The 27,541-nt window shown below is 40.2% G+C and overlaps 1 protein-coding gene across 2 annotated transcripts in view; it reads left to right on the top strand.

Annotated features, from left to right (window-relative positions):
* Positions 1-5,809, top strand: part of l3mbtl3 (L3MBTL histone methyl-lysine binding protein 3) — a 174,807-nt gene extending 168,998 nt beyond the window's left edge. For both annotated transcript variants that reach the window (XM_039747467.1, XM_039747468.1), the window contains exon 22: positions 4,544-5,809. In XM_039747467.1, the coding sequence (XP_039603401.1) occupies positions 4,544-4,684 (141 nt within the window). In that variant the 3' untranslated portion in view covers positions 4,685-5,809. The remainder of the gene's footprint in view (positions 1-4,543) is intronic.
* The last annotated feature ends 21,732 nt before the right edge of the window (positions 5,810-27,541 follow it).

The following is a 27,541-nucleotide window of genomic DNA, read 5'->3' as shown; positions in this document are numbered from 1 at the left end:
TATTTTATCCTAAAAATCAAAAGTTTTAATTGAAATAAGGTAAAGTAAATGTAGAATCCCAATGACTAAATGTTTTCTAAGTTAACATATGTGTTTCTGTATTGCTGTATAAAATCAATCCATTCTCTTGATCCGCTTAATCTAATTTTTGATCACAGGAAGATGATTTACCTTATTAGCAGCAGGCAAAATGGAATAACCAACTCTGAACTCACTTATAGTTGGCCAGTCTAGAGAGTTTCATCCTAAAACCCACATCTAAATTTACTATTAGCACAGAACTGGCAGCAGTCTTTCTAACTACAGTAATAACTTTAGATTCATTTTTATTGTCTTACCCCATGCCATCATTTCACTTTCTTACTGTTGGTAATGACATGGTGGTTCAATGATTAGCACTGCTAACTGACAGATCCAGCATTCTGGATTCAAACCATAAATACAGATGGAGGAGATAGTTTTGCAATTTCACATTGTCCTTATGAAGGATGTGTGGGAATGGGTCTAGTAATAAATGGGTAGTGTGAACCTGCACCTCATCCAGGGTTGGTTTGTACCTTGTGCTTGGTGCTGTCAATTGTGACTAAAACATGAAAAACGTTTCTGTTTTAATGATGTGTTTACATAGATCGTTGTAGACACAACACACATGAAATGCATGTGTTCCAAATAACGATATAGTACTATTTATAAAAGGTGTCATTTTGCTTGACTTCTCACTCAATACAACTCTAAGCAACTGACACGCAGGTAAACAGACTTGAGCTGAGAAAACTGCGCGGCGGTGGGGGGATGTGATAGTAGGCTGCTTGCTGCTTATCGACACATTTACAGGACAAAAGACGCTAATGGAGAGGTGCGAAGCGATTTAAGGTGGGACGGATCTATAAGTTTTTTCATAGGCTCTGGTAATTCTAGTGTTAAGGGAAAAAGCAAACCCTTGGTGTGAGATTTTGGTGATTTTGGTGTGAGCATTTGATAAGAAGCCACATGAGAGGTTGGGCATCAAGTTAAAAGAAGTGGGAGTTCAGGGTGACGTTTTTAGATGGGTGCAGAATTGGCTCAAACACAGGAAGCAGAGGGTGATGGTGCGAGGAACCTCATCAGAACTGGCTGATGTTAAAAGTGGTGTTCCACAGGGGTCAGTGCTAGGGCCGCTGCTATTTTTAATATATATAAATGATTTAGATAGGAATATAAGTAACAAGCTGGTTAAGTTTGCAGATGATACCAAGATAGGTGGATTAGCAGATAATTTGGAATCCGTTATATCATTACAGAAGGACTTGGATAGCATACAGGCTTGGGCAGATTTGTGGCAAATGAAATTTAATGTCAGTAAATGTAAAGTATTACACATATGAAGTAAAAATATTAGGTTTGAATACACAATGGGCGGTCGGAAAATCGAGAGTACACCTTATGAGAAGGATTTAGGAGTCATAGTGGACTCCAAGCTATCAACTTCCCAACAGTGTTCAGAAGCCATTAAGAAGGCTAACAGAATGTTAGGTTATATAGCACGATCTGTGGAGTACAAGTCCAAGGAGGTTATGCTCAACCTTTATAATGCACTGGTGAGGCCTCATCTTGAGTACTGTGTGCAGTTTTGGTCTCCACGGTACAAAAAGGACATAGCAGCACTAGAAAAGGTCCAGAGAAGAGCGACTAGGCTGATTCCAGGTCTACAGGGGTTGAATTATGAGGAAAGATTGAAAGAGCTGAGCCTTTACAGTTTAAGCAAAAGAAGATTAAGATGTGACATGATTGAAGTGTTTAAAATTATGAAGGGAATTAGTACAGTGGATCGAGACTTGTATTTTAAAATGAGCTCATCAAGAACACGGGGACACAGTTGGAAACTTGTTAAGGGTAAATTTCGCACAAACATTAGGAAGTTTTTCTTTACACAAAGAACGATAGACACTTGGAATAAGCTACCAAGTAGTGTGGTAGACAGTAAGACGTTAGGGACTTTCAAAACTCGACTTGATGTTTTCTAGGAGGAAACAAGTGGATAGGACTGGCGAGCTTTGTTGGGCAGAATGGCCTGTTCTCGTCTAGATTGTTCTAATGTTCTAATGATTCAACCATTTTAAAAGATGACTATGCACTTCAGTATCCCATTCATCTTCCTCCGTTGCAGTGTGACGCTCTTCAGGGCCATCAGGGATTGGGTTCACCTCGGAAAGTTATTGATACTGAATGTTGATGCTCAGATGTGAATTGCTGCTTTCGTTCTGTGGACAATTAGACAATAATAACTAATAACTAAGTCACAGAATTGCTTATATAGGGTGGTCCAGATCTCCATCCAACCATCCATCTTCTTCCGCTTATCCAAGGTCGGGTCGCGGGGGCAGCAGCTTGAGCAGAGAGGCCAAGACTTGCCTCTCCCCAGCCACTTATTCTAGCTCTTCCGGGAGAATCCCAAGGCTCTCCCAGGCCAGCCGGGAGACATAGTTCCATCCAGCTTGTCCTGGGTCTTCCCTGGGGCCTCCTCCTGGTTGGACGTGCCTGGAACACCTCACCAGGGAGGTGTCCAGGAGGCATCCTGATCAGATGCCTGAGCCACCTCATCTGACTCCTCTCGATGCAGAGGAGCAGTGGCTCTACTCTGAGCCCCTCCCGGATGACTGAGCTTCTCACCCTATCTTTAAGGGAAAGCCCAGACACCCTGCAGAGGAAACTCATTTCAGCCGCTTGTATTCACGATCTCGTTCTTTGGGTCACTACCCATAGCTCATGACCATAGGTGAGGGTAGGAACGTAGATTGACTGGTAAATTGAGAGCTTTGCCTTACGGCTCAGCTTCTTTTTCACCACAACAGACCGATGCAGAGCCCGCATCACTGAGGATGCAACACCGATCCGCCTGTTGATCTCACGCTCCATTCTTCCCTCACTCTTGAATAAGACTCCACCCTTTTCCGGCTTGAGGACCATGGTCTCAGATTTGGAGGTGCTGATTCCCATCCCAGCCTCTTCACACTCAGCTGCAAACCGATTCAGATCTAATCTGGTCCAGATCTAATTATGCAATTTTCATTACACTATAACTTATTAAGTTTATTACATAGAAAATCACCCGAAAAATCCTAGACCATCAAGAAGTCTGCGAACTGATGACATGAACAATCGTCTTTGCGCCGAACTGGAATCATCCCCACATAAATCAAAGTCATCCAGACAATCTGGACCTGCATAATTAGATCTGGACCACCCTGTATTTTTTAATTGTACTGAAGCTTTTTTTCTTTACATTGTAAAATGTACTGCGTGCTGCTGCTGGATTGTTAATTCACACTTGTGCATCAGTGAGAGGGAATATTAAGCAAGTGTGTAGCCAGAGCATTTTTCTGTTTCACTGGTGGTTTGCCTGCTGTAAATGTACGTGGCACCTCATGTTCTGGCAGTAAATATTGACTTTGTGCATCTGACTCCGCAGGCATTGTAAAATACAGCACAAGTATAATGGGCTTTGGGGGGCTCTGCGTAGCGTGGTCATAACTTCACCCTTGATGCTCGCTACAGCAAACAAATGAGCAAAATATATCCTTGACCTTGAAAAAATAGCACCAAGAATCTGTGATAAAATAATTGTTACTAGTTTCCTTCTATTATTAGAAGGATTATTACCTCATAAACGCGGAAGGCATGTTGTCTTAAATTGAACCCTTGGCCACTTCAAATTGAACACATTCTTGGGAAGTTTTATGACTTTTTCTGTCATCTATGAACCCATATATCCTAAAGCCCCATTGTATTTTTAAATTCACTTCACTTTAGAGCACAATTTAGCAAATTAGAACAATCTAGACAAGAACAGACTGAAGATCAGCTGAACAAAGCTTGCCTGTCCTATTCACTGAATCTTCCAAAATTACATCGTCTAGTTTTGAAAGTCCCCAAAGTCCTACTGTCTACCATACTACTTGGTAGCTTATTCCAAGTGTTTATGGTTTTCTGCGTGAAGAAAAACTTCCTAATGTTTGTGTCGATTTTCCAACTGTACCCCGTTGTCCTCGTTCAACTTATTTTAAAGCTACATTCTTGATCCACTGCACTAATTCCATTCATAATTTTGAACACTTTAATCATGTCACTTCTTCTCAATCATGTCACCTCTTAAAATTAAGTCATCTCTTAAAAAACCTACCATGATTGTGAAGAAATAACTTTGACCTGAAAAAGATCAAACTTGTTTAAGATGATGCTTGTTAGGCGGAGTGCCCACTACATTTTCAATCTGTTTTTGTGTAATGGCTCTATGAAATACTACACATTGTGCACCTATGAAAGAGTTCAATAGATTAATGTTCCTGACCCGGCTTGTGCAGCTGCTCTTGATCATTAACTCCAAAATGAAGTGTTTTTGAAGTGGAAATGTTAAAAAGTAACCCTGCACAAGGTAGCGCACTGAAACAGAGAACCCTACAAATGATGATTGATGAAAATGAAACACAGAAAGTCTTTTTTGAGACTCCAACAAGTATTTTTCTGACTTGGGTATGAGATAATAATTTGTGTTTTTTCATTGCAGCAAATTGATGGAGAGGCATTTCTTCTGCTTACTCAAGTGGATCTTGTGAAAATAATGAACATCAAACTTGGCCCAGCCTTGAAGATTTATAACTCCATCCTAATGTTCAAAACTGCAGAAAACTCATTTAATGAACTTTAAAAATTAAAAGTATGTTTTTATTGTCTTTTCAAAATGAAAGGCATCATCACTGACGAAATGTGAAGATATTTTTCTTCCAGTGTGAATGTATTTGAACTTCTGTGAAGTGCAAAACAGTTTTCTAAAATTCTCATGTAAAAGCAGTCTTAATGAACAGTAGTCAAGTTTGTGAAGTTTGCAGACTTTTGGCCTTGACTTTCCCTCTGGGTGTCGTTTTGAAGGAAGAGAGTGTAGCATTGATGGCTTAATAAAGAAACTGAAAAGATGATTGTTCTCAAAGCACAGGATAGCTGGGAGCCGATGAACTCCACTGTAATTATTAATTATGCACAATTTGTTTGAATACTTGCAGTCTTTTTGATAGTTCCTTATACTTTTCAGTCGCCTAAAAGAAACCCTTTTTGTAAGCAAACATAATTTGATGTTTCATAGAGTACATTTGGTGCACATGTGTCTGTGAATGTTTTTTTTTTTAATAATAGAAGAAAACATTCAAGAATAATGAAGGTATTTTCAGCAGTGTGTGTGTGTGTTTTTTTTCGTGGTCTATCTGTATGATTGCAAAAAATACTTTAATGTGTATTAAACCAAAGTTATTTTTGTTTTATTTATTTATGAAAGTAAGTGTATTTTTTCCACTCTCAAACTTATTATTGTGAAGATTCTGCTGTCACAAGCGAAAGATAAATGTGCAATGTTTTGGCTTATGTCCATAGACTTTGCAGTATTGTTTTCTCCTTATTTAGCCATGTTGCTTTTGTGCTGATGTTTATGTAATTAAAATGCACTTGATCTCTTGTGTAAATATCCTCCATTACAAACTGTCAATTGATCTATGATCAGTAAGAATTTGAAATTAGTGTTTTCAAAACTGGAAAGAGGATGAGACAAAAATGTTTGGTGGAAATTGAATAATGCATTGTAATCATCAAGACCTCGTGTGTTACATTTTAAAATAAACATTTGCCTAGCAAACAACAGTCTAAACATCTGAAAATGTGCAATGTATTATTACTAAAAGCATTGCATCTTTCTGATTGGAAAGTGATGTTTTTATTTGGATTGCTTTTTGCCATGTTAGCTTTCAGCTGCTGAATTATAGTTTGTAAGATTAAAAATTGAAAATGTTTTTCCTGTGATTTCAGACATTTTTGGTTTTGAACAGTTTACTGAGGTTCAACACGTACAGAAGGATATGGATTGCTAAGGCACAACTTCTGCTTCTGGTATATTTAATAAAAACTCTTGGTACCCAGTTCACTAAGGCATCATTTTGCACTTGAATATTGACAACTTCAGCAATTTATAGAAATACTGTAATTGATTAATTTAGCAAATTTCGGCAAATTAAGACTTTACAAGTGAAACTAACAAGCATGGCTGTGTTTAACGAGCATGATGAAAAGGAACATTCAGCTATCTTTTATCTTTCCTCATAACTAATCCCTTGTAGCACTTGAATCAACCTAGTCACTGTTCTCTGCACCTTTTTTAGTGCTGTTATGTCCTTTTTGTAGCTTGGAGACCAAAACTATACACAGTACTCCAGAGGAGGCGTCACCAGTACATTATACAGCTTGAGCATAACCTCCTTGGACTTGTACTCTACACATCAGGGCACTATATAACCTCACAGTATGTTAGCCTTTATAATGGCTTCAGAACACTGTCTGAAAGCCGATATCGTTAAGTCCACTATGACTCCTAAATCCATCTCATAAGGTATACTTTTGATTTTAAGACCTCCCATTGTGTATGTACAAGCTGTCCAAATATACAGACTCTTCTTAAAGATCTTCAAGGTTTCTGCTTCAAATACATGTCTCAGAAGTTTGTTCCAGATTCCCACAACTTTTTATGTAAAGAAGTGCTTCCTGGCTTCAATCCTAAATGCACTTCCCCTTAATTTCCGCTGGTGTCCTCAAGTACATGATTCACCATTAAGCTGTAAGAATTCAGCTGGATTACTTTATCAGTGCCTTTCAGGATTTTAAATACCTGGATTAGGCCCCCCACACAGTTGCCTCTGCTCGAGTCTAAACAGGTTTAATTCAGAGTGTGACAAGTCCTGAAGTCCTGGGATGCGCTTAGTTGCTTTCTTATGCACAGCTTCAAGTGCTGCTATGTCTTTGTAGCTTGGTGACCAGAGCCTGAGCCAAAGTTTTAGAAAACATCAGTCATTAATTGTAAGGACAAAATGGCTCAAAGATTACTCTGTGCTATGTCTGTCCAGACTATGACATTTTCTTCTTTGCCAGTAAATACCTTTGAGCTCTGTTTGGTTATACCCTGCTTTGTGGCTTCCACGAACATTCTGATATTTGTTGGGTGATGAAAGGGGTTGAGAAAAAGTGAGTGCTGGGTAGGAATAAGGATAAACAGAATATATAGCTGTTTGGGCAGAAAGAGCAAGCAACCCTGTATATTGAAAAGCCATTAATTCCAGCTATTGAATTGGGATCAACTCCTCCCCCTCATTCTTTTTGCCTATCGGGAAGTCCCACAAGCCTCTATGCGGTTCTCACCTTTTGAATTGTTATACGGACATTAAACCCGAGGTATATTGGATATTTTGAAAGAAGGTTGGGAAGGAGAGGCTCTTCCCTCTACAAATATTTTAGAATATATCGCACAGTTACACAATAGATTTGGGAAAATCCGACCTGTTCTAAAAAGTCATATGAAAGAGGAACAAGCAGCACAGGCCCGTTATTATGACCATGGCACGACACTCCGAGAATTCCATCCGGAAGAGCGTGTCATGGTATTAGTTCCCACCTCCCATTCTAAATTGCTCACCCATTGGCAAGTCACTGAACCGGGGGTTATATAGTCCAGGAGCACCCCTATAGACTTCCTAAAGCAAAGAAAGCAGAAGTGGAGCTGGAAATCAAGCGGATGCTGGAACTAGGAGTGATTGAGGAAAGTTATAGTCCCTGGTCCAGCCCAATTGTCTTGGTTAGTAAGCCTGACAGCAGTTGGAGGTTTTGCAATGACTTCCGTCAGCTTAACCAGGTCTCCCTTTTTGATGCTTATCCCATGCCTCGCGTGGATGACCTCCTTGAGAGACATGACAAAGGGGTACTGGCAGATTCCTTTAACGGACTCTGCGAAGGTCAAGACAGTGTTTAGCACTCCTAGCGGATACTGGCAGTATCGTGTTCTTCCATTCAGGTTACACGAGGCTCCTGCGACTTTCCAGCGTCTGGTGAACAAAGTGCTCCAACCCCATAATGCGTATAGTGCTGCTTATTTGGATGACGTCGTCATCTATTCCAGCACATGGAAGGAACACATACAGCAGGTCACTGCAGTATTGCGGACACTGGGAGAAGCCAGGCTTTGTATTAATCCCAAGAAATGTTTCTTTGGATTGAAAGAGGCTAAATATTTGGGCTACCTGGTGGGTCGGGGTACCGTGAAACCACAGTGTTCAAAAATAGATGCCATTGTAAAATGGTCCCATCCGTGAACCAAGAGGCAAGTCCAAGCCTTTCTCGGGTTGGCTGGGTACTACCGCCAGCTTGTACCTCGGTTTTCAGAGAGAGCTGCGCCCTTGACTGATCTTAGAAAGAAGAGGGCTCCTAATCATGTGGTATGGACTGACAAGGCAGACGCTGAATTTAGTGACTTAAAACAGGCTCTTACTTTAGCACCAATATTAAAAGCTCCTAATTTTTCTCTCCCTTTTATTCTCCAGATGGACGCTTCAGACACAGGCTTAGTTGCCGTGCTGAGCCAAAGCATAGATGGTGTTGAACAACCCATCATGTACCTGAGCCGGAAACTGTTGGATCAGGAGACCGGGTATGCAGCGGTGGATAGGGAAGCCCTTGCGATCAAATGGGTGATTACGCAGTTGAGGTAGTTGGGCCGGGAGTTTACTCAGGTCACAGATCATCCTCCTTTACAGTGGATGGCCCTTCACAAGGAGTCAAATCCATGGGTCACTAGGTGGTTTCTTGACCTTCAACCTTACAAGTTTTCACTAATTCATCGTAAGGGTTCTCTCCATGCCAACGCTGATGCTCTCTCTTGTGCCCATGACCTCTCAGTGCAGGACGCCTGACCCGATGGGTCTGGGCTGAGGGGGGCTGGGTGGCGGGGTTGGGGGTCTTGTCACACACGAGCGAGTAGGAGGCAGCTAAAGGGTCTAAGTAAGTGTAATGAAACATCAGACCAGGGGGCGGCGGAGTGCACTAACTTTCTTTCTCAGTTCCCTACAGACCTTTCCCGGGAAATCCTGCAAGGTTCTGGTGCCTCAGAAGACGTCACTTCCGAAGCCAGCCTCTTTAATGACATCACTTCCAAAAACATTAACTTTTGCACCTCAATATACGGGTGGCTGCCCCAAACCTTTATGATGTCTTTGGCGTATTATTATTACACAGTATAGTTATAAGATACCATAACAGTGGCATGCCTGTGTAATTTGTAGTCATTTAAATGTTCTTGATATTTGTTTCTTATTGTTTATTATGAAGTTCCCCTCAACTGCTTCCATCTACTCCACATAGATCCTTTTTAAAAGACACTGCTTCTGCACACACACAAAAAAAAAAACTTATAAAAAAATTTAGGAACCATAGCTACGCATTAAAAAAACCTTTTCAAGCTGAGATCATAAACACAATCAACAGCCCATACTCAGCATAGCAGTATCTTCCAGATAAAACTTGAGGGTGTGATTCAAGGTGCTGCTTCTGTTTGCTACTCTCCTAAGCCGCTGCATCAACTTTGAAATCTTTCTATTTATATTGAAGTTCATTTTTGCTTAACCTTCCATCTTTTAAACTCTTTCAGTTACTTAAACAATTTATTTTAAGGGATGCAAACAGTGTAAAATATACTTGACAAATCCTGTCATTAGTTCCAAGGAACTGAACAATGCTAATTGAGGTCTGCCGATGAGTACTGTATGTTTACCTTCATAATTTATCCTGAACATCTGCATCCCAGAAATAAGTTACTTGGATTCAGGGACAGGCACAAAGGGGTGGTTCAAGCCCTTGGTCCCTCTCCTTATTATTTGATTATCTTATGTGTAATTGTTGAGGCATTTTCTTTTTTTTTCTTTTGTATTGCTATCCTAGAAGTCTGTGAAGTAGCAATCGAAACTCTTTTCTTAACCAAATTCTTGGTAATGCTATGTTACCTTATTTTTAGGTGCCTCTGGTACTTGGATTATTGCTTATTTAATCTTTCGGCTAATTTTGTATCATACCAATCTTCACAATTTGACCTACCAGAATTAAAGGAACTTTTCTTATCATTTCATTGTAGGCATAGCGAAACATACTAATTTCACAATGTACAGTATACATTTAATTAAATCTTCAAAATATTTAAGTATTACATTTCAGCCTTTTCTCTGACAACTTCAGTTATTCTTCTGGAGTTTTCGCATCCACACTTCATTGTTAGAAAAAGCTGGTCAAGAGTCATCCTTAGTTATTTATCATTTCCGTTGTGTTCTGCTCTGTTGAACCTCAATATTTTAGTGGAAAAATAGGTTGGTAAATAAAATGAACACAACTCAGGTGTATGGAATATACTGTAAGAATAAGATGACACAATGAGGAGGCACTCGTGGGCAAACCCTGTACCATTGAATTTCAAAAAGAAAACAAAACACGATTAACTGTTAAATAGACATCTTTTCAGGCGGAAGTCTGGTTCTGACAGATGAGAAGATGGCAAAGCTTCTAATTATATGGACTTCTAGCAGGAAGAGGTGGGTCCAGATGGACAGACGCAGCAGGTGAGGTTGGAGGTGGAAAAGCCATCAATTTGCCAAGGAAAAGAGAAGGCATTATCAGACAGTGCCAACCTCTGGATTGGTGGAGAATTACCTTCACCAGAGCCCTTAAACTGTCCGCTATGCACACGTGTGTGATAATACTTATATAATAGCAAGCTCTTCTACTATACATTATTACTGTAACCAAAAACATATAAAAAACTAATATCACCCTGTGTTTAATTTATGACTAGAACTTCTTGTGATGTTAATGAGCCAGTTACATTTTAAACAAAATTTAAATCCCAAAATAAGGAATGTACTGTATGTGAAGAAAATCACTAGTCCCGAAAAATTAGAAAATGTTAATTGAGGTCTGCAGAGGAGTATGCTTATCTTCACAATTTATCCTGAACATCTGTATGCCAGAAATAAATTACTTGGAATCGGGGACAGGCACAAAGGGGTGGCTACAGTGGCTGAGGCCCCTGCTCCTTCCTGTTATGTGTAGACCCCTCATTTCATTATAAAAAACAGAAAAATAAGCAGCTATAAGCAATGTGCTTGTTTGTTTAAAATATCTTATGATTGTTTGTGCACATTCTTATGGGCATCGTAGGGGGTTTTCAAGGCAAAGAATATAAAATTCTGAAGTTAGTTTATTAAATCGTTGCCTTCGTCGCTGTCATCTTGGTTGTCTGCAAATGGCGCTGTTTGTTTCTCCTGTTGTTAGGTCAGTACCTGCATTGTTTAGGGAGTTTCCTCGGAGCTCGTGTCCATCTTATTATGACACAACACATTAAAAGGTTGTCTTTTTCAGCACTTCCTCACCCAAAACCCTTTTAGTTGAATGGATTTGTTTCTCTAAACTGTTACTAAGTAGTCTTTTTTAGTGCTGACCCTTCACTTGTTATTTTTTGACTTTGATTTTTGTCTCTCATTTCTATTCTAATGCTTGATTTCTCAGTCATTTGATTTGGGCCCTTTTTGCCTTAACTGTGTCTTATCTCCTGGTCCTCCTCAAAAAATAATCTTGCTTCTCCTGCTAGCATAACAGTGCCTTTATAAATCTGTTTGGTATACCATATGGAAAGAAATACAGTAAGATGTGGCTTATAAATACAATTATTGCCATTAATTCCACAAAAAGTATAATAAATATTTGTTTGCTGGTCATGTTGGCTTGCATTACATTAATGCATGTAGGGTAGCTGTGTTGTCTCAGAACAAGCAGCATATTATTCCCTTTGCTTATAATGCCAATTTTTCTAGTTGGCTTGTGTGTGGGTCAATGAAAAACATGATGAATAGTTCTTTAATAAATGTACAAACTCACACTAACGAACTAAATATACAGCTCAGTAAAATTGAACACTTCATGATCACAGTCTAGCACCAAGTCAGTTAAGCTTCAGGGATATCAATCTGTCCAGTTAGGAAGCTTAAGCCATGATGAATCAACTTCTCCTGCATTAGAGAGGCAACAGCAAGACAACCCCCAAAAAGGGAATGGTTTTGTAGGTGGTGGCCACAGACAATTGCTCTTTCCTTAACCTTACTTACTGATTCTTCTGTAGTTTTACTTTTTGCTAGTGCCCTTGTCACTGCTGTTTGCTGTGTCTTCCTGGCACAGCATGGAGGAGATATCAGGAGAGAGGCTGTTACACAAAAAGTGATGGGCAGGGCCATAGAAGAAGCAGCAGCAGCAGGACTGGTATGTTCTCCTTAGTACAAGGAGGAATAAAAATACTGCCAGAACCCTAGAAAATGACCTCCGGTGGGCAACTGGTATGCAAGTTTCTGAATAAACTATTGGAAACAGATTCCATAAGGGTGGCATAAGGGCCTAACACCCTCTAGTGAGACCTGTGCTCATAGCACACCTGGCAGCTCCGTCCCTTGGCACCCTGTTGTCTTGACAGATGAGCACGGGTTCACACTGAGCACATGTGACAGACATGAAAGAGTCTGGAGACCCCATAGTGAACGTTATGCCGCCTGCAACATCATACAGTATGATGAAGGCGTTGTGGTATAGCAGGACCACGGCTCCGAAAGAATAGCGTTTTGTTTTTTTAAATAATCCGTTTGGCCATGTCAGTCTAAATGGGCGTGCTTGCGCAGTCTCTGGGAGTTACTGAGGTAATTGGGGCGGGACACACATGCACGTGAAGGTGCAATCATCCTCAATTGCTTCATTGGCTTCCTGCGGTGCGTGACTGAGACGCTGCACACACGGAGCTATACTATATAAGTATGGGCCTACACAAGAGATCGATAGGGGAAAACAAAGAAAACCCAGAACAGAGGTTAGTGGAGAGAAGAGGAAGGCTGGAGAAGAAAAGAGCCGGTGCGGGAGTGAGAGCAGTCTCGCTGGTGAACGTAGGAAGAGTGGAGGAGAGCCCTGGAAGAGTGTTTGGCCGTCAATTGGGGCGAATGGATTGGATCATTCCTGCTGAGCTTTTCAGAGGAGCAGGAGTGACTAGGATCATGGACGGCTTGTCACGCAAGACCAAGAAATCAGTCGGAGTTGAGGAGGCTTGGGAGGGAGTGCACCAGCATGAGCATCCTGGCCGATGGGGTCCCGAGTCTTGGTCCAGCGAGTGAGCTGTACATAGCCAGGGGACAGAATGCTAGTTGAGAGTCAGCTGCACCTGCGGATGGGGTGACTCCCCTGTTGAATGGCCCAAATTGGAGAAGCAGGGGAGCTGCCATTTAAAAGGAATAGGCACCAGGTTTTTATAAAGCAGAGCTACCAGCCAGTATTTTAACCTTTTTTAAAATGGAATTATTTATTGATTTTTAATCTCCATTTGTTGAATCTGCTTTTATGGATTATTTATTTATTAACTTTGAGCACTGCACTTTATTTGGAAACTTTAGTTTTGATTGTTTTTAATAAATGCACTTGCATACTTTACACCTTCTCCTTGCTCCAAGTGTGATTTGTCCTCATCTGCCAGCTCATCCGATTACATTACTAACGGTGTTGGGTTCAAGAGGCTCCCAAAACAAGACGGAGGAGCATGGAGCAGGACCTGCACCATCACAAGGGTCACACAGACCTCCATGTGGAGGCATTTCTTGGACTATGAAGCCTTTGATGCCATTGACTGACCCCATGTTCCCCAGACCTGAATCTATTTGAGAACCTCTGGAACATTATGTTGTGATAATGATGAGACACAGACATCATAAAGGTTTGGGGCAGCCACCTGTATATTATTCCATGGCTGCAACATAGGTTGTAAATTGAACAGAGATGTTCACTGGTTCGAGTCCAAGACAGAACTGACTAAATGTAAGCAATATCATGACTTTAAAGGTCCGTACAGGACGTGATGTCATCATTGGCCCCTGAACCGGAAGTGAAGTCATCTGAACATCTTCAAAGGTGCCAGAACCTGGCGGGATTTCCCGAGAATGGTCTGCAAGGAACTGAGAAAGACAGTCAGTGCACCTCGCCACCCCCTGGTCTGTTGTGATATTACAGTTACTCAGGCCCTTTAGCTGCCTCCTACTTGCATGCCCAGCATGCCCAGCCATTGTTGGGAGGGCATAAAGGCACATAGGGGCCATACACACTACTGAGAGACATTATGAGTTGCCATGATGAAATTCAGGCATGATGGATCAGCCTGTGATCTCAGTTATTGATTCTGGTGATTTCCGGTGTGATGTTAATTCCAGCCCTCAATGGATTGGTGATTTTGGTTTCCATTGACTGTTGTTACTTCTTTTTGTAGTCAACGAATTATACAGTATAACTCAGTAAACATTTTCCACATGAATATTTTATTCATCGAGATCTGATGTGTGATTTAAGCATCCCCTTAATTTTTGATCAGTGTATAAAATAGGAAATTGAACTGCAGATTTTACCTACTACTGATTAAACAGCTAACAATCGGGAAAACATTTAGAACATTTGAATAATATAGACGAGAACGGGCCATTCAGCCCAATAAAGTTTTGTTTAATCATAATTAATTCCGTGTGGATTAAGGCCTTTAGGTTTAGGATGCTTGCTGCACAGATGAAAGAAGAGAAACAGCAAGAATAAAATATCACCTAAACAAGACATCTGCATTTCCCAGTTAAATTGGGAAGATACAAGACATCTGTGGAATGAAGGAAATTCTGAAGATGCTTTGCAAAAATTGGCTTGAATGGACTCATCTTCATCATCATCTGTATTCTCACAGAAAGCATCCTTAAAATACTCTTTTAAGAACATTTTCTACTTATACTATAATTGGTTTTACTGAGTTTATTTAATTTTCCTTTATTGCATTAGTGAGTTTATTTTGATAGGGTTACTGTATATTGTTTTGGATCACCTAGTGTGTATTCCCATGGGGGTAAGCGGTTGAGAAGAAATGTCAACTTGGTGAGTGGGCACCTGCTTTGATAAGTGGCACAGGTGTGGAGTGACGCTCAGGTCTCTTTACTTGAGGCAGCTGTCCACCTGTGGATAAGGCCATACACATAGGGCGCTATAAAGCAGCAATTCACTTGCACAATAATACAACTTGTTACAATTATCCACCACTCTCTGCTTTCAAAACGCCTTAAAGATTTATGAAGTAACTTTTTCATAGAGCACAGCATTTTTTACTTATTAACTCAAGCACATTGCAGCCAAGCAAGGCATCATAGAAGTCTGCATGTGTGTTTCCAAATGTGTCTGCTCACTCTGTGAGAAAAAAGAAAGGGGCTGATTCAGGCAGCAAGATCAGTTGGGTCGACTCTAATGATAGAGCTCAGGGATTCATTCTTCATACACCTGCCCAAAGAATAGCACCCACGCATTTCTGGACATATTCAAATGATGAACAAAGATGAATTCATTGCAATCTATCAAAACACAAATTTTGCTAGAAAATCCAAAAGCTAGCAACACCTGGAAAGCAAAAGGGTATTATAATCTTAATACATACTATACAGGCGGCATGGTGGCGCAGTGGTAGCACTGCTGCCTCGCAGTTAGGAGACCCGGGTTCGCTTCCCGGGTCCTCCCTGCGTGGAGTCTGCATGTTCTCCCCGTGTCTGCGTGGGTTTCCTCCCACAATCCGAAGACATGCAGGTTAGGTGGATTGGCGATTCTAAATTGGCCTTGGTGTGTGGGTGTGTTTGTGCGTGTCCTGCGGTGGGTTGGCACCCTGCCCAGGATTGATTCCTGCCCTGTGTTGGCTGGGATTGGCTCCAGCATACCCCCGTGACCCTGTATTCGGATTCAGCGGGTTAGAAAATGGTTGGTTGGTTGGTTGGATGGATGCATACTATACAGTATATATACAGTACATCCAGAAAGTATTCACAGCGCATCACTTTCTCCACATTTTGTTATGTCACAGCCTTATTCCAAAATGGATTCAATTCATTTTTTTCCTCAGAATTCTACACACAACACCCCATAATGACAGCATGAAAAAAGTTTACTTGAGGTTTTTGCAAATTTATTAAAAATAAGCTTGGCACACCTATCCTTGGCCAGTTTCACCCATTCCTCTTTGCAGCACCTCTCAAGCTCCATCAGGTTGGATGGGAAGCGTCGGTGCACAGCCATTTTAAGATCTCTCCAGAGATGTTCAATCGGATTCAAGTCTGGGCTCTGGCTGGGCCACTCAAGGACATTCACTGAGTTGTCCTGAAGCCACTTCTTTGATATCTTGGCTGTGTGCTTAGGGTCGTTGTCCTGCTGAAAGATGAACCGTCGCCCCAGTCTGAGGTCAAGAGCGCTCTAGAGCCGGTTTGCATCCAGGATGACTCTGTACATTGCTGCAGTCATCTTTCCCTTTATCCTGACTAGTCTCCCAGATCATGCTGCTGAAAAACATCCCCACAGCATGATGCTGCCACCACCATGCTTCACTGTAGGGATGGTATTGGCCTGGTGATGAGCTGTGCCTGGTTTCCTCCAAACGTGATGCCTAGCATTCACACCAAAGAGTTCAATCTTTGTCTCATCAGACCAGAGAACTTTGTTTCTCATGGTCTGAGAGTCCTTCAGGTGCCTTTGGCAAACTCCAGGTGGGCTGCCATGTGCCTTTTACTAAAGAGTGGCTTTCGTCTGGCCACTCTATCATACAAGCCTGATTGGTGGATTGCTGCAGAGATGGTTGTTCTTCTGGGAGGTTATTCTCTCTCCACAGAGGACCTCTGGAGCTTCTTGGTCACCTCCCTGACTAAGGCCCTCAGTTTAGATGAGCTTGGGTATGGACACTATCAGATTAACACCAGCACTTTACCCAAAACACATGTTTATTAATCCAAATTAGTCCCACACATCACACAGTGCCCCCAGCACCAAGCACCCTCTCCACGCGTCTCTCTTTCAGTATCCGTGGGCCGCCTTTCCTCTCCTCACGGGAGATTTGTCCTGCTCCCGCTCCCGACTCTAGCTTCCTGATTGTAGTGAGGTGGCCCCTTTTATTTCCACCTGGATTTGCTCCAGGTGCCTGATGACGCGTTTACGGCGGGAACTTCCTGGTGTGGCAGAAGTTCTGCCCTTGCACCCGGAAGCACTCTGGATGTCTCTGGAAGGTCCTTCCTCCACCCTCCCAGGTGTGGTGGAAGTGTCGATTTCCCGGGGTCCACAACGCTCAGGGCCCCCTGGCGGTGGCCACGTGCTCCATTGGGTTTGAGCCTCCTTGCTCCTTCCCCATGGTCCCCTTAACATCCAGGGCGGTTGCCCCCTCATGGCGCGGGGGATGTATATACCACCTCCCGGTCCTTCCAGGCGACCCAGCTGGATCTGACCCCCAGTCTCCTGTGACACTATATATATATATATATATATATATATATAAATAAATACATATATATATATATATATATATATATATAAATACAGTAAATCCCCTAAATATGAACGAGCTCCATTCCCAGAACATGCTGGCATGTCCAATTGGTTCGTAAATTCCAGCAGCCTAGGCACCCAACATACACAGTGCACCACCCCTCAGCTCCTACTGAAAACATGTACATGTACAGCTATTTGTACATAAGAAAACATTGTATTTGTATTTTTTTACAGATTTCTTGTATATTTTAACAAACAACTGAAAGTTATTTTTTATTCCCATTGTTTTCCATCAGCTGATCTCGGTACAGTAGACTCGCATGCCTCTAGCAAATGAGCCTACGTGATTGTCTTCAAGTCCACTTCATCTAATATTGATGCCAAGTAAGTGTTTATGGTGAAGATTCATAGAAGTGTTTTGAAGCGAGGACAAAAAAAAAGCCCTCAAAATAAAATTTTAGCAAAAACATTTTGAAAAGTTTTGTGTACACTTCCATCCAAAAATCATTTTGTTTAAAATTATCTTAGTATATAATGGAGAATCAATGGACAGGAGAAGTTACATATGGGGCATAAAACATAATACTCATATACTTTATTATTTCATTTCAGAACTGGATAAAGCTGATACAAAGATTTGTTTGATGGGCTGATATATTTTTTTTTTCTATTCATATATGAACTTAAAAATACATTGGCCTTAAATTGCTTCTTTATTTTTAGCATTAATGCATCAACACAATCTGCATCAGTACAGTGAGTTAAAACAGTGACTTACCAGAGGCATCACACTAATTGCAATGCTAACCCAAAATCATTGGTCTTTGACTAATTTATTTATTGATTTGTTTTTTCTTTGCTTATTTTTGGAAATACTGTATAGTTTGGTTGTAATGAATGGCAAAATACTTTGGAAAGTAAAGGACTCAAAATCAACGTCCAGAAAACTGAAACTATGAAAGTAATTCTATCTGAGAATTACAGATATAAAAGGAAATTTACTGAAGCAAGTTGACATCTTCAGGTATTTAGGGTCACTAGTTCATACCAAAGGATGATGTGAGGAGGATGTTAAGCACACAATTAAAGTAGCCTTGCAGAAAAGGAAAGAACTGTCTGACATGATATGCCATAAGAAGACGCCAGTCAGTATTAAAGGGAAGGTGTTCAAGATCAGGAATAGACCGGTACTAATGTATGGGGCAGAAACATGGGTATTGAGAAAGAAGAGAATTTCTAGAAAGAACCAAGACGAGAATGTTACGTTGAAAAACAAGAAAAAGAAATTTGGACATCCGTTGTACCGTTGGACTAGCAGACATTAGAAAGAAACTGCGAAAAGCGCATCTAAGATGATTTGGACACATGCAGCGGAGAGAGAACACTGCTTTCATTAAATGATTACTAGTAGCAGAAATATTCAGACAACGATGCTGTGGACAGTTTCTTATTCTTTACTCAAGATGCTTGATGAAGTCTTGCCTTAGGAAGAAATCATCCTATTAATTCCTCATTAGATTTGTTTTAGTTTCCTCAAAATTTGATTTCTTTTGAATGAATTTGTGGATTGTGAATTCTTAAAGGTAGATAATTATAGTGAATTGGAACATTTTATCCATATAAACATTTGTTAAAGAATATAATGATCAGACGGACCTTTAAAAGAAAACAATGAAAAAAAAGTCTTCATCCTCGATTTTTAGTACCTCATGTGTGTTTATTTTCTGACTTAGTGATGTTATGCCCCACAGCAGCTGGTCACCCTGTCTGACAGGCTTGCTTTCCTTCATTTGATGTTGTTGGACGGAGCCTACAGACAAACCGAGGGCACTCAGCAAGGATTCATCTTTAAACAAAAAACATGTTCCTGTCAGGTTCTGCTACTTTATAAGATTATTTATAGAATTTTTGATATTTTCTTCTGCTTTGTTTCTCCTCAGTTTTTTTTATTCTTTTCATCATATTCTTAAGATGTCTTTCCCTTTGAATATCTTGTTAATAACTGTTAATGGTGCCATAACATATATGTCAATTTGTGAAGTTATAGGCACTAAATTATTTAAAGAAGAGAGACCACCATTGGCTCCTGACTGAACTTTAAAAGACAAATAAAGGAAAGACTCAATAAACAATCAATAAGTAAAACATTTCTGGCTTCAGTTGGTTTCCATCATTGAGTTATATGATCCACTACATTTTATTCTGTTTAACATTTCTTGTTCTTTCTTTTGTGTTAGTAAACTTCTGCCACTCATTTCCCTAACCACCAATACCAAACCTTCCTATGAAGAAACTAGTCAGTTTCTATAAATTGAATTACTTAAAACGGACATTTCACTGCTTAAATGAGAGAAAAGAGAAGGTCACAATGGTCAATGTACATTATATGTATACGTAATGTGTGAGTGAGTGTATGTGCCTGTGCTCCCTGTGTTGGGCTGACATCCCATGCGGCACTGGTTCTTCCCTTTCTCCTAGTGCCACTGGGTCAGTCTCCTTCTTCCTGAAATGTATTGATGGCTTAGAAAGTTACATTTAAATTGAATGAGTGAAATATATGATTCAAAAAATAGATAGATAGATAGATAGATAGATAGATAGATAGATAGATAGATAGATAGATAGATAGATAGATAGATAGATAGATATTGCAAGCATATTGCTGTTAGTGTAAAGGAGCCCCAGTGGTGCTTTTTGACACACTTCTGCTGAATGATTCATCTGCCCAGCACACCACAGCATAGAAGATTGCAGTTGTCATCACAGAGGAATGCAGTCTTATAACTAAAAAAAGAGCCTGCTCTGCCCTTTCTTATATCATTCCCATGTATTTTGAGACCAGTTCAACCTGTCACTGATGTGGACCACAAAATACTTGTGAAGTATATTACAGACATAGAGGCTCTTTGGTTTTGCTGGTGTTAAGTTGCAGATAATTCTGCTTGCACCAACAAAACAAACTTCTGCACCTGACTCATATACTCTACCTCATCCCCTTTATCAATACACCCCATAAGTGCAGAATCATCTGAGAATTTCTGCAAGTGACATGACCTGGCATTATATTTATAGTCGGAAGTGTACAGAGTAAAGAGAAAATGAGGTGCCTCAGTGTTGCTCATGTCCGTATCAGAAACACAGTCCTTGAGTCTCACAAACTGTGGTCTGCCCAACAGATAGTCCATTATCCAGGACACAGTAGGCTTATCCATCTGCATATCTCTGAGTTTACCCCTTATCAGGAATGGCAGGATGGTGTTGAAGGAGCTGGAGAGATCCAGGTGAGCATAAGCCTTGTAGAACAGATAGATAATTGCATCCTCCACTCCAAACTGCAGTGGGTCCAGTACCAGTCTCCCAAAGGTCTTCATGATGTGAGGCATGTCACTGGTCTGTCGTCATTAGGTTAAGAGGCGCCTGCCTTCTTTGGAAGAGGAACTCTGTGGGACGTTTTCCACAGTAATGGCACATACAGTACTGGAGCCTTAGGGACAGAGGACATCACTAGATTGGTCGGCACAGGACTTATGAACTTAACAACTGACTCCAGCTGTGCCCATTGGTTTTCTTATGTATAGCTTCCTCAGTTGTCTCCTTACTTGGTCTTCAGTTATGGACAGCTCATAATGATGGTCAGAGGTGGCCAACCCAGTTGACATGGTAGGAGTTGTTGATATAGTTGGGGGAATGGCCATCGAAAAAAATTGGTTCAGGTTGTTAACCTTATCCATGTCCCCTTTTTAGCTCCTGTACTCTTTTAATAAGACTGGACTGCAAATGAGATAATGATATCATCATCATTTTGAAGAAATGTTAAAATAAAATGTCTGCTCTGTGAGATGAACTGTCAGTGTTGATAAACTTGTTTGATACACAAAGTGTAATCTGGATGAAAAGAACATATCTCTATGTCCTCATTCACAAGTACTAATATATGAGTGGTGCTCTCAAAACATTTCAGAAACACTAAGGCACAAATGATGATGGTCTCTCTAATTGCTAGCTAGAAGACTGTCCTCATATCTGATGTGAAAATTATATAAAGAGACATTAAGTTTAACTACAAGTCGAAAAAGGAATCTCTGGATGTTAGCACCCTTCACTTTTTTCACCGCATCACTTTTTCCACATTTTGTTATGTTACAGCCTTATTCCAAAATGGATTAAATTCATTTTTTTCCTCAGAATTCTACACACAACACCCCATAATGACAACGTGAAAAAAGTTTACTTGAGGTTTTTGCAAATTTATTAAAAATAAAAAAACTGGGAAAGCACATGTACATAAGTATTCACAGCCTTTACCATGAAGCTCAAAATTAAGCTCAGGTGCATCCTGTTTCCCCTGATCATCCTTGAGATGTTTCTGCAGCTTAATTGGAGTCCACCTGTGGTAAATTCAGTTGATTGGACATGATTTGGAAAGGCACACACCTGTCTATATAAGGTCCCACAGTTGACAGTTGATGTCAGAGCACAAACCAAGCATGAAGTCAAAGGAATTGTGTGTAGACCTCCGAGACAGGATTGTCTCGAGGCACAAATCTGGGGAAGGTTACAGAAAAATTTCTGCTGCTTTGAAGGTCCCAATGAGCACAGTGGCCTCCATTATCCGTAAGTTGAAGAAGTTCGAAACCACCAGGATTCTTCCTAGAGCTGGCCGGCCATCTAAACTGAGCGATCGGGGGAGAAGGGCCTTAGTCAGGGAGGTGACCAAGAACCCGATGTTACTCTGTCAGAGCTCCAGAGGTCCTCTGTGGAGAGAGGAGAACCTTCCAGAAGGACAACCATCTCTGCAGCAATCCACCACTCAGGGCTGTATGGTAGAGTGGCCAGACGGAAGCCACTCCTTAGTAAAAGGCATATGGCAGCCCACCTGAAAGAAACTTTTCTGGTCTGATGAGACAAAGATTGAACTCTTTGGTATGAATGCCAGGCGTCGCATTTGAAGGAAACCAGTCACCGCTCATCACCAGGCCAATACCATCCCTACAGTGAAGCATGGTGGAGGCAGCATCATGCTGTGGGGAGGTTTTTCAGCAGCAGGAACTGGGAGACTAGTCAGGATAAAGGGAAAGATGACTGCAGCAATGTACAGAGATATCTTGGATGAAAACCTGCTCCAGAGCGCTCTTGACCTCAGACTGGGGCGACGGTTCATCTTTTAGCAGGACAACGACCCTAAGCACACAGCCAAGATATCAAAGGAGTGGCTTCAGGACAACTCTGTGAATGTCCTTGAGTGGCCCAACCAGAGCCCAGACTTGAATCCGATTGAACATCTCTGGAGAGATCTTAAAATGGCTGTGCACTGATGCTTCCCATCCAACCTGATGGAGCTTGAGAGGTGCTGCAAAGAGTAATGGGCGAAACTGGCCAAGGATAAGTGTGCCAAGCTTATGGCATCATATTCAAAAAGACTTGAGGCTGTAATTGCTGCCAAAGGTGCATCGACAAAGTATTGAGCAAAGGCTGTGAATACTTATGTACATGTGATTTCTCAGTTTTTTTATTTTTAATAAATTTGCAAAAACCTCAAGTAAACTTTTTCATGTTGTCATTATGGGGTGTTGTATGTAGAATTCTGAGGAAAAAAATGGATTTAATCCAATACTTTCCGGATGCACTGTATGTCTGTATAGCAAGTTCAGCCATACTGTTCAATGTTGAAGTACATGAATTCATATATCTTTCTTATAAATTTAAATTGTTAATAAACTGGTATCCATTTACTAACATATAAATTAAGTGTGTTGCAAAACCTAATTCTTATTAAAAAGTTGAGTACATTCTTCTGTTAAGACAGCACTCATCAAAAATGTGACAACCATATTCATTTAATGCTTCCAAAATATTAAAACAAATATCACATGATTAATAGCAAACAAACAGCCCAGTTGACTTGATCAAATCAGGGCTCTGGATAACAAACAATGACCTTTAACATAAATAATGGACATCAATTTCAAAAAGTAAAGATTGATTGGCAGTGCACCGAGATGTTGTTTTGGAACTCGAGGGTTCAGATTGTAATTAAAGTAAGCTGAAGATCAGGCACCAAAGAGGCCATTAACTCTACATATTTGAGGTAATCAGTGGTCCTACACAATTACCAGTGTGGTAGAATAATATGCCTCATAGTAACCATAAAGGGTTTTAAAAATTGAGCATTGTTCTTTCAGCATAATAAATCAGATAATAACATATTGGGTTCAACTATTACAATTTAGCTTTCTGCCTTTTGCACACTATTATTTTCATCCATTCTATAATTTTTGACTTACCCTTTCAAGATAATAGAACATATGTTGAGAATATAATTTAAACTAACTAGTTTAATCATTTTCTACCTTGTATGCTTTGAAAAGCAACATGTTTTTATGCTCATAATCTATTTCCTTTGCTACGACTGAGGAGAGTTCTCGTTACTTTGTTTCGATTTCTAATTGGTTTGGTTACGTTTCACAATGCAAACTTTCAAGTGAACTAAGCATTTCGATGAATATCCCAGTGGCATGTTGGGGAGAAACATTTTTTTTCTGGAAAACATAGCATGGAGAGTAGAGAACAATTGTGTTTGTGCACCGCCACATTTTCAATAATTACTCTTTCTCTTTGAGCAAAACACACATTACTGAAGAACTAGAAGAATGCAAGTGTACAGAAGGCGGCAGGATCTGTTGATGGCATACACCGATGTGCTTCAGTTTTATAACAGTAGACGTATCAGGTGAGTTTCACTTACTTGTATGATGTTGCATATCTTCTCCCCAGTAGCCACTAAATAAGCGTTACTTCAAAATAGGGTCTCACAAATCACATGTCTACTGTCTTAACTCCTTTAACTATTTGTTAATAATGTTCATTTTGGAATGTTTGATTAGCATTTACTACATATGTTAAAGTCAGCGAAGAAGACAGTTAAAGAAGAGCGATTGCATTAAGAGTACACCCCACTTGTGCACATTACTATTGTGCTGCAATATCACAGGATTTGATTGTTGGTCTTACATTATACTCCTATTTTTTCTCACCACTTCAATATGTATTTTGATCACAATTTTTGTGTTCTTTTTCAGTTGCTGTCAGATCAAGTCTGCAAGGGGCATGTATCAGGTGCTTGAATCGGGGCTAGGCTTGCTCTTATTAACTGGTGATTGTGTGAGCTGTTTTATGTGAATTGTGCCATATTTGTATCTTCGTGCATACTTTTTGTTACATTTTCATTGCTTTTAATGCTACACGCCCTCGACCCATTGTACTGTGAATGAGATTCCTCATATACTGACAGCATGCACAATTTCACCCATAATGCAGAGTATTTCCTGTAGCTGGATTGGTCTTGTATTAAATCACATTCATACCTCATGTGAATGCTCCAGTGTTTGCTTGGCACCATCTTTTCAAAGGGACTCTTTCCAGTTGTTTTGATCTGAACCTGAGTAAATGAATATATACACACATAACCTATGATCTGAACACACACTGGAATGACTAAAATCAAGAAAATGAAAAAGAAAGAAAACTTCTGACATGACTGTCACAGTCCCAATGAGGAATCATGCAGGCGTATTGGTGTTGGTATAAAAGAGCCCCAGCAGTGTTTTTTAGACACTGTGACAGACGGCCGGGTCCTTGCCCGGTTGAGATGCCCTTCTGAAGAGAGGACCAGGGGAGAGGACATGTCATCAGCAGTACCTCCCCTGGGACATGAGAAGGCAGCCCCCCTGGGTTGCATTGGGGCCACAGCCTTGGAGCTTAGAAGCTCAACCTTGCTTGCAAGCCACACAGTCACATTTTTGTAAAGATTTCTATCATCAAATCATTTTTTATTTTACACTTAATACTCACTTACAATAATGTATGTAAGGGGTCCTACTAGAGATTTAAGGAGAATTAAGCCTGCTTTGGTTCCAGTAAGCTGGTGTTACTATTCCTGCACTGGTACCTTCATCTCCTGCAACAGAGATGTCTGTCTTTATTTGTATCATATTAGTTGTTGAATATACTGATATACTGTATGTTCATTTTTCCATTAGATTTAAAGGAATGTTCCACTCAAAACATTTTTAATGTTACTAAATGTGGTTTTGTAGTATTGACTAAAACACATTTGGAAAACAGAGAAAGCAAAGCTTCTGATAAAATAGACGTCTGTGGAGATTAACACTAGACAACAACAAACATGATCAAAGACATTTATGAAGAAAATCTAATGTTACTTATGTTGCATAAACAACATTTCAGTTACCCAATTGTATACTCACAACATGCAAAACACACCGATTTATTGATAGATAAATATTTATGGATAATCAAAGTAGTGCAAAAATTGGAAGTGCATTTAAACAGGACTGAGCATTTCAGTTGTCAACAGGACTCTTGCCCAGTGAATGAAGAGAAGAGGCGGGAGGATTTCTGGCAGTCCAAAGGATTAATTATTTTGCACCTTGAATATGTAAAATGTACAGTATACTGTATATTGGTATCCTGACTGCAACCTTGCAAAAATGTATAACAGCACTGATGTGCACACAACTGAGGGAATAGGGAAAAAGTGGAGGCTTTTAAAGGGGAAGACAGGAAGTGAGATCAAAGGGGTCGGGCTCATGGGGGGTCTTTAGCCATAGGCTCGAGCCCGGACATGACATCACAGGGGCCGGAGCCGGCAAGGTCTCCTTCCATATGCTCGGACCCAGAAGTGACGTCAAGAGGGCCAGGTGAAATTACCCGTGAATGGTCTGCAGGAAAGGGAGGAAAAGAGTCAGTGCACTCTGCCACATCCCGGTCTGATTCGGAACTGCCCTTACTCAGGCCCTTTAGCTGCCTCCCATGCGCACGGGTGTGACAACTTGCAATTGCATTTTATTCTCACTGGTATTTTTGAATATGACTCACCGTTACAAACATATTTAATAAACAACTGTAACTTTCAAATCAGTTGATTAAATCCCCAAACACACTTGAATGTTACGCAAAGCCTACATTTTCTAGCTTGTTTGGAGTGGGATGGTTTCTAAATTTTCCAGTTACTATCAGGAACATGCAAGTTTGGAGGTATTTCACAGAGCACACACTTATTTCAAGAGGGGTGGTCAGAAAATGGAAGCAAGAAGAAGAAGAAGAAAAATTGGTTAGAATATGATGATGAAATCAGACCTTGTGCTGTCTTTAATAATCATGGCAAATTTAATGTAGGACAGTATGGGACAAAAATAAGTAAGAATTAATTCATCTGGCACTTCCCATCCTAATGATCAGCTTCCAATATAAAGATATCAGGAGCTTCGTATTACTAGTCCAAACAAGTGCAAAACATTTCAATTAAGTTACTAAAGTCAATCATTTAGCAATCAAAACAATAATTTGGATAATCAAAATGAACTTGGGACTCACCAATTTGCACTTTATACTGGGCAAAAAATAATAGTAATTACTGTTTTGCACGGTGATGTTAAAACAATAGTCACAAAGAAGCTGAATGAAGGAACATTAAATTGACTTTGCTGTACTTATGTTTGTTTTTTATCACCATAGTAACTAAGGAAGCAAAAACTATTTCATGTGTGTAGTCATTCATTTTGCATCCCTGTTGAGTTTCTAAATATTGTCACTCATCTATTTTATTGATTAGTATTCTTTGACAAGACTAATTTTAGAAGCCCTCCATTACTCATTAGCGCTTCCTAGCTTCTGCGTCTGCTTGATTCTTGTTTGTGTAGTTACCTAGCAACCAAACGTTATCCCTAGCAGATGTTCTTAGTAAACAAGCAGAATATGCTACAAAAGCGGAGGAAGGCTTCATCCTCAGTGCCATCTGCAACATCCAAGGTTAGGCAAACCTCTGAATCGATGTTTGCAATGCTGGCTTTATTGCATTAATCATTTACAGAAGTAGAGCAGGACTCCCGCGGCGCAAGGCGCTATAGAGTTTAGCTTGCCTTTTCCCTCACGTGAATTACACACAAAGTATGTGAAGCTGATACTTCAATTTATATAATAAAAGTATTACTTCTTTTTAAGAAAAAGGAGCAAATCCCTTGTAGAAGACATATTTTACAGAAATTACACGTAATGGTCATGATTCTTTCAATAATAATGTATAACTGTATTTCTGCATCTTAATTTTATATTGAACACTGTGTGATCTTTCCTCAAATCTTCATAATTTTTAACAAATACAGATTAGTGCAATTGGTTCACAATCATTAAGTGTTCCCTCATGTAGTATTATGAGATATAAGGAGCCTTGTTGAAGCTTAGTATGGGAAGTGAAATGCAGACAGCACATCTAATGTCACTATGTTCTGGT

This window comes from Polypterus senegalus, chromosome 3, assembly GCF_016835505.1.
Source record: "Polypterus senegalus isolate Bchr_013 chromosome 3, ASM1683550v1, whole genome shotgun sequence".
Classification (NCBI taxonomy): Eukaryota; Metazoa; Chordata; class Cladistia; order Polypteriformes; family Polypteridae; genus Polypterus; species Polypterus senegalus.
Note: the sequence above shows the minus strand (reverse complement) of the source record. Positions and strands in the feature narration are given on the sequence as shown.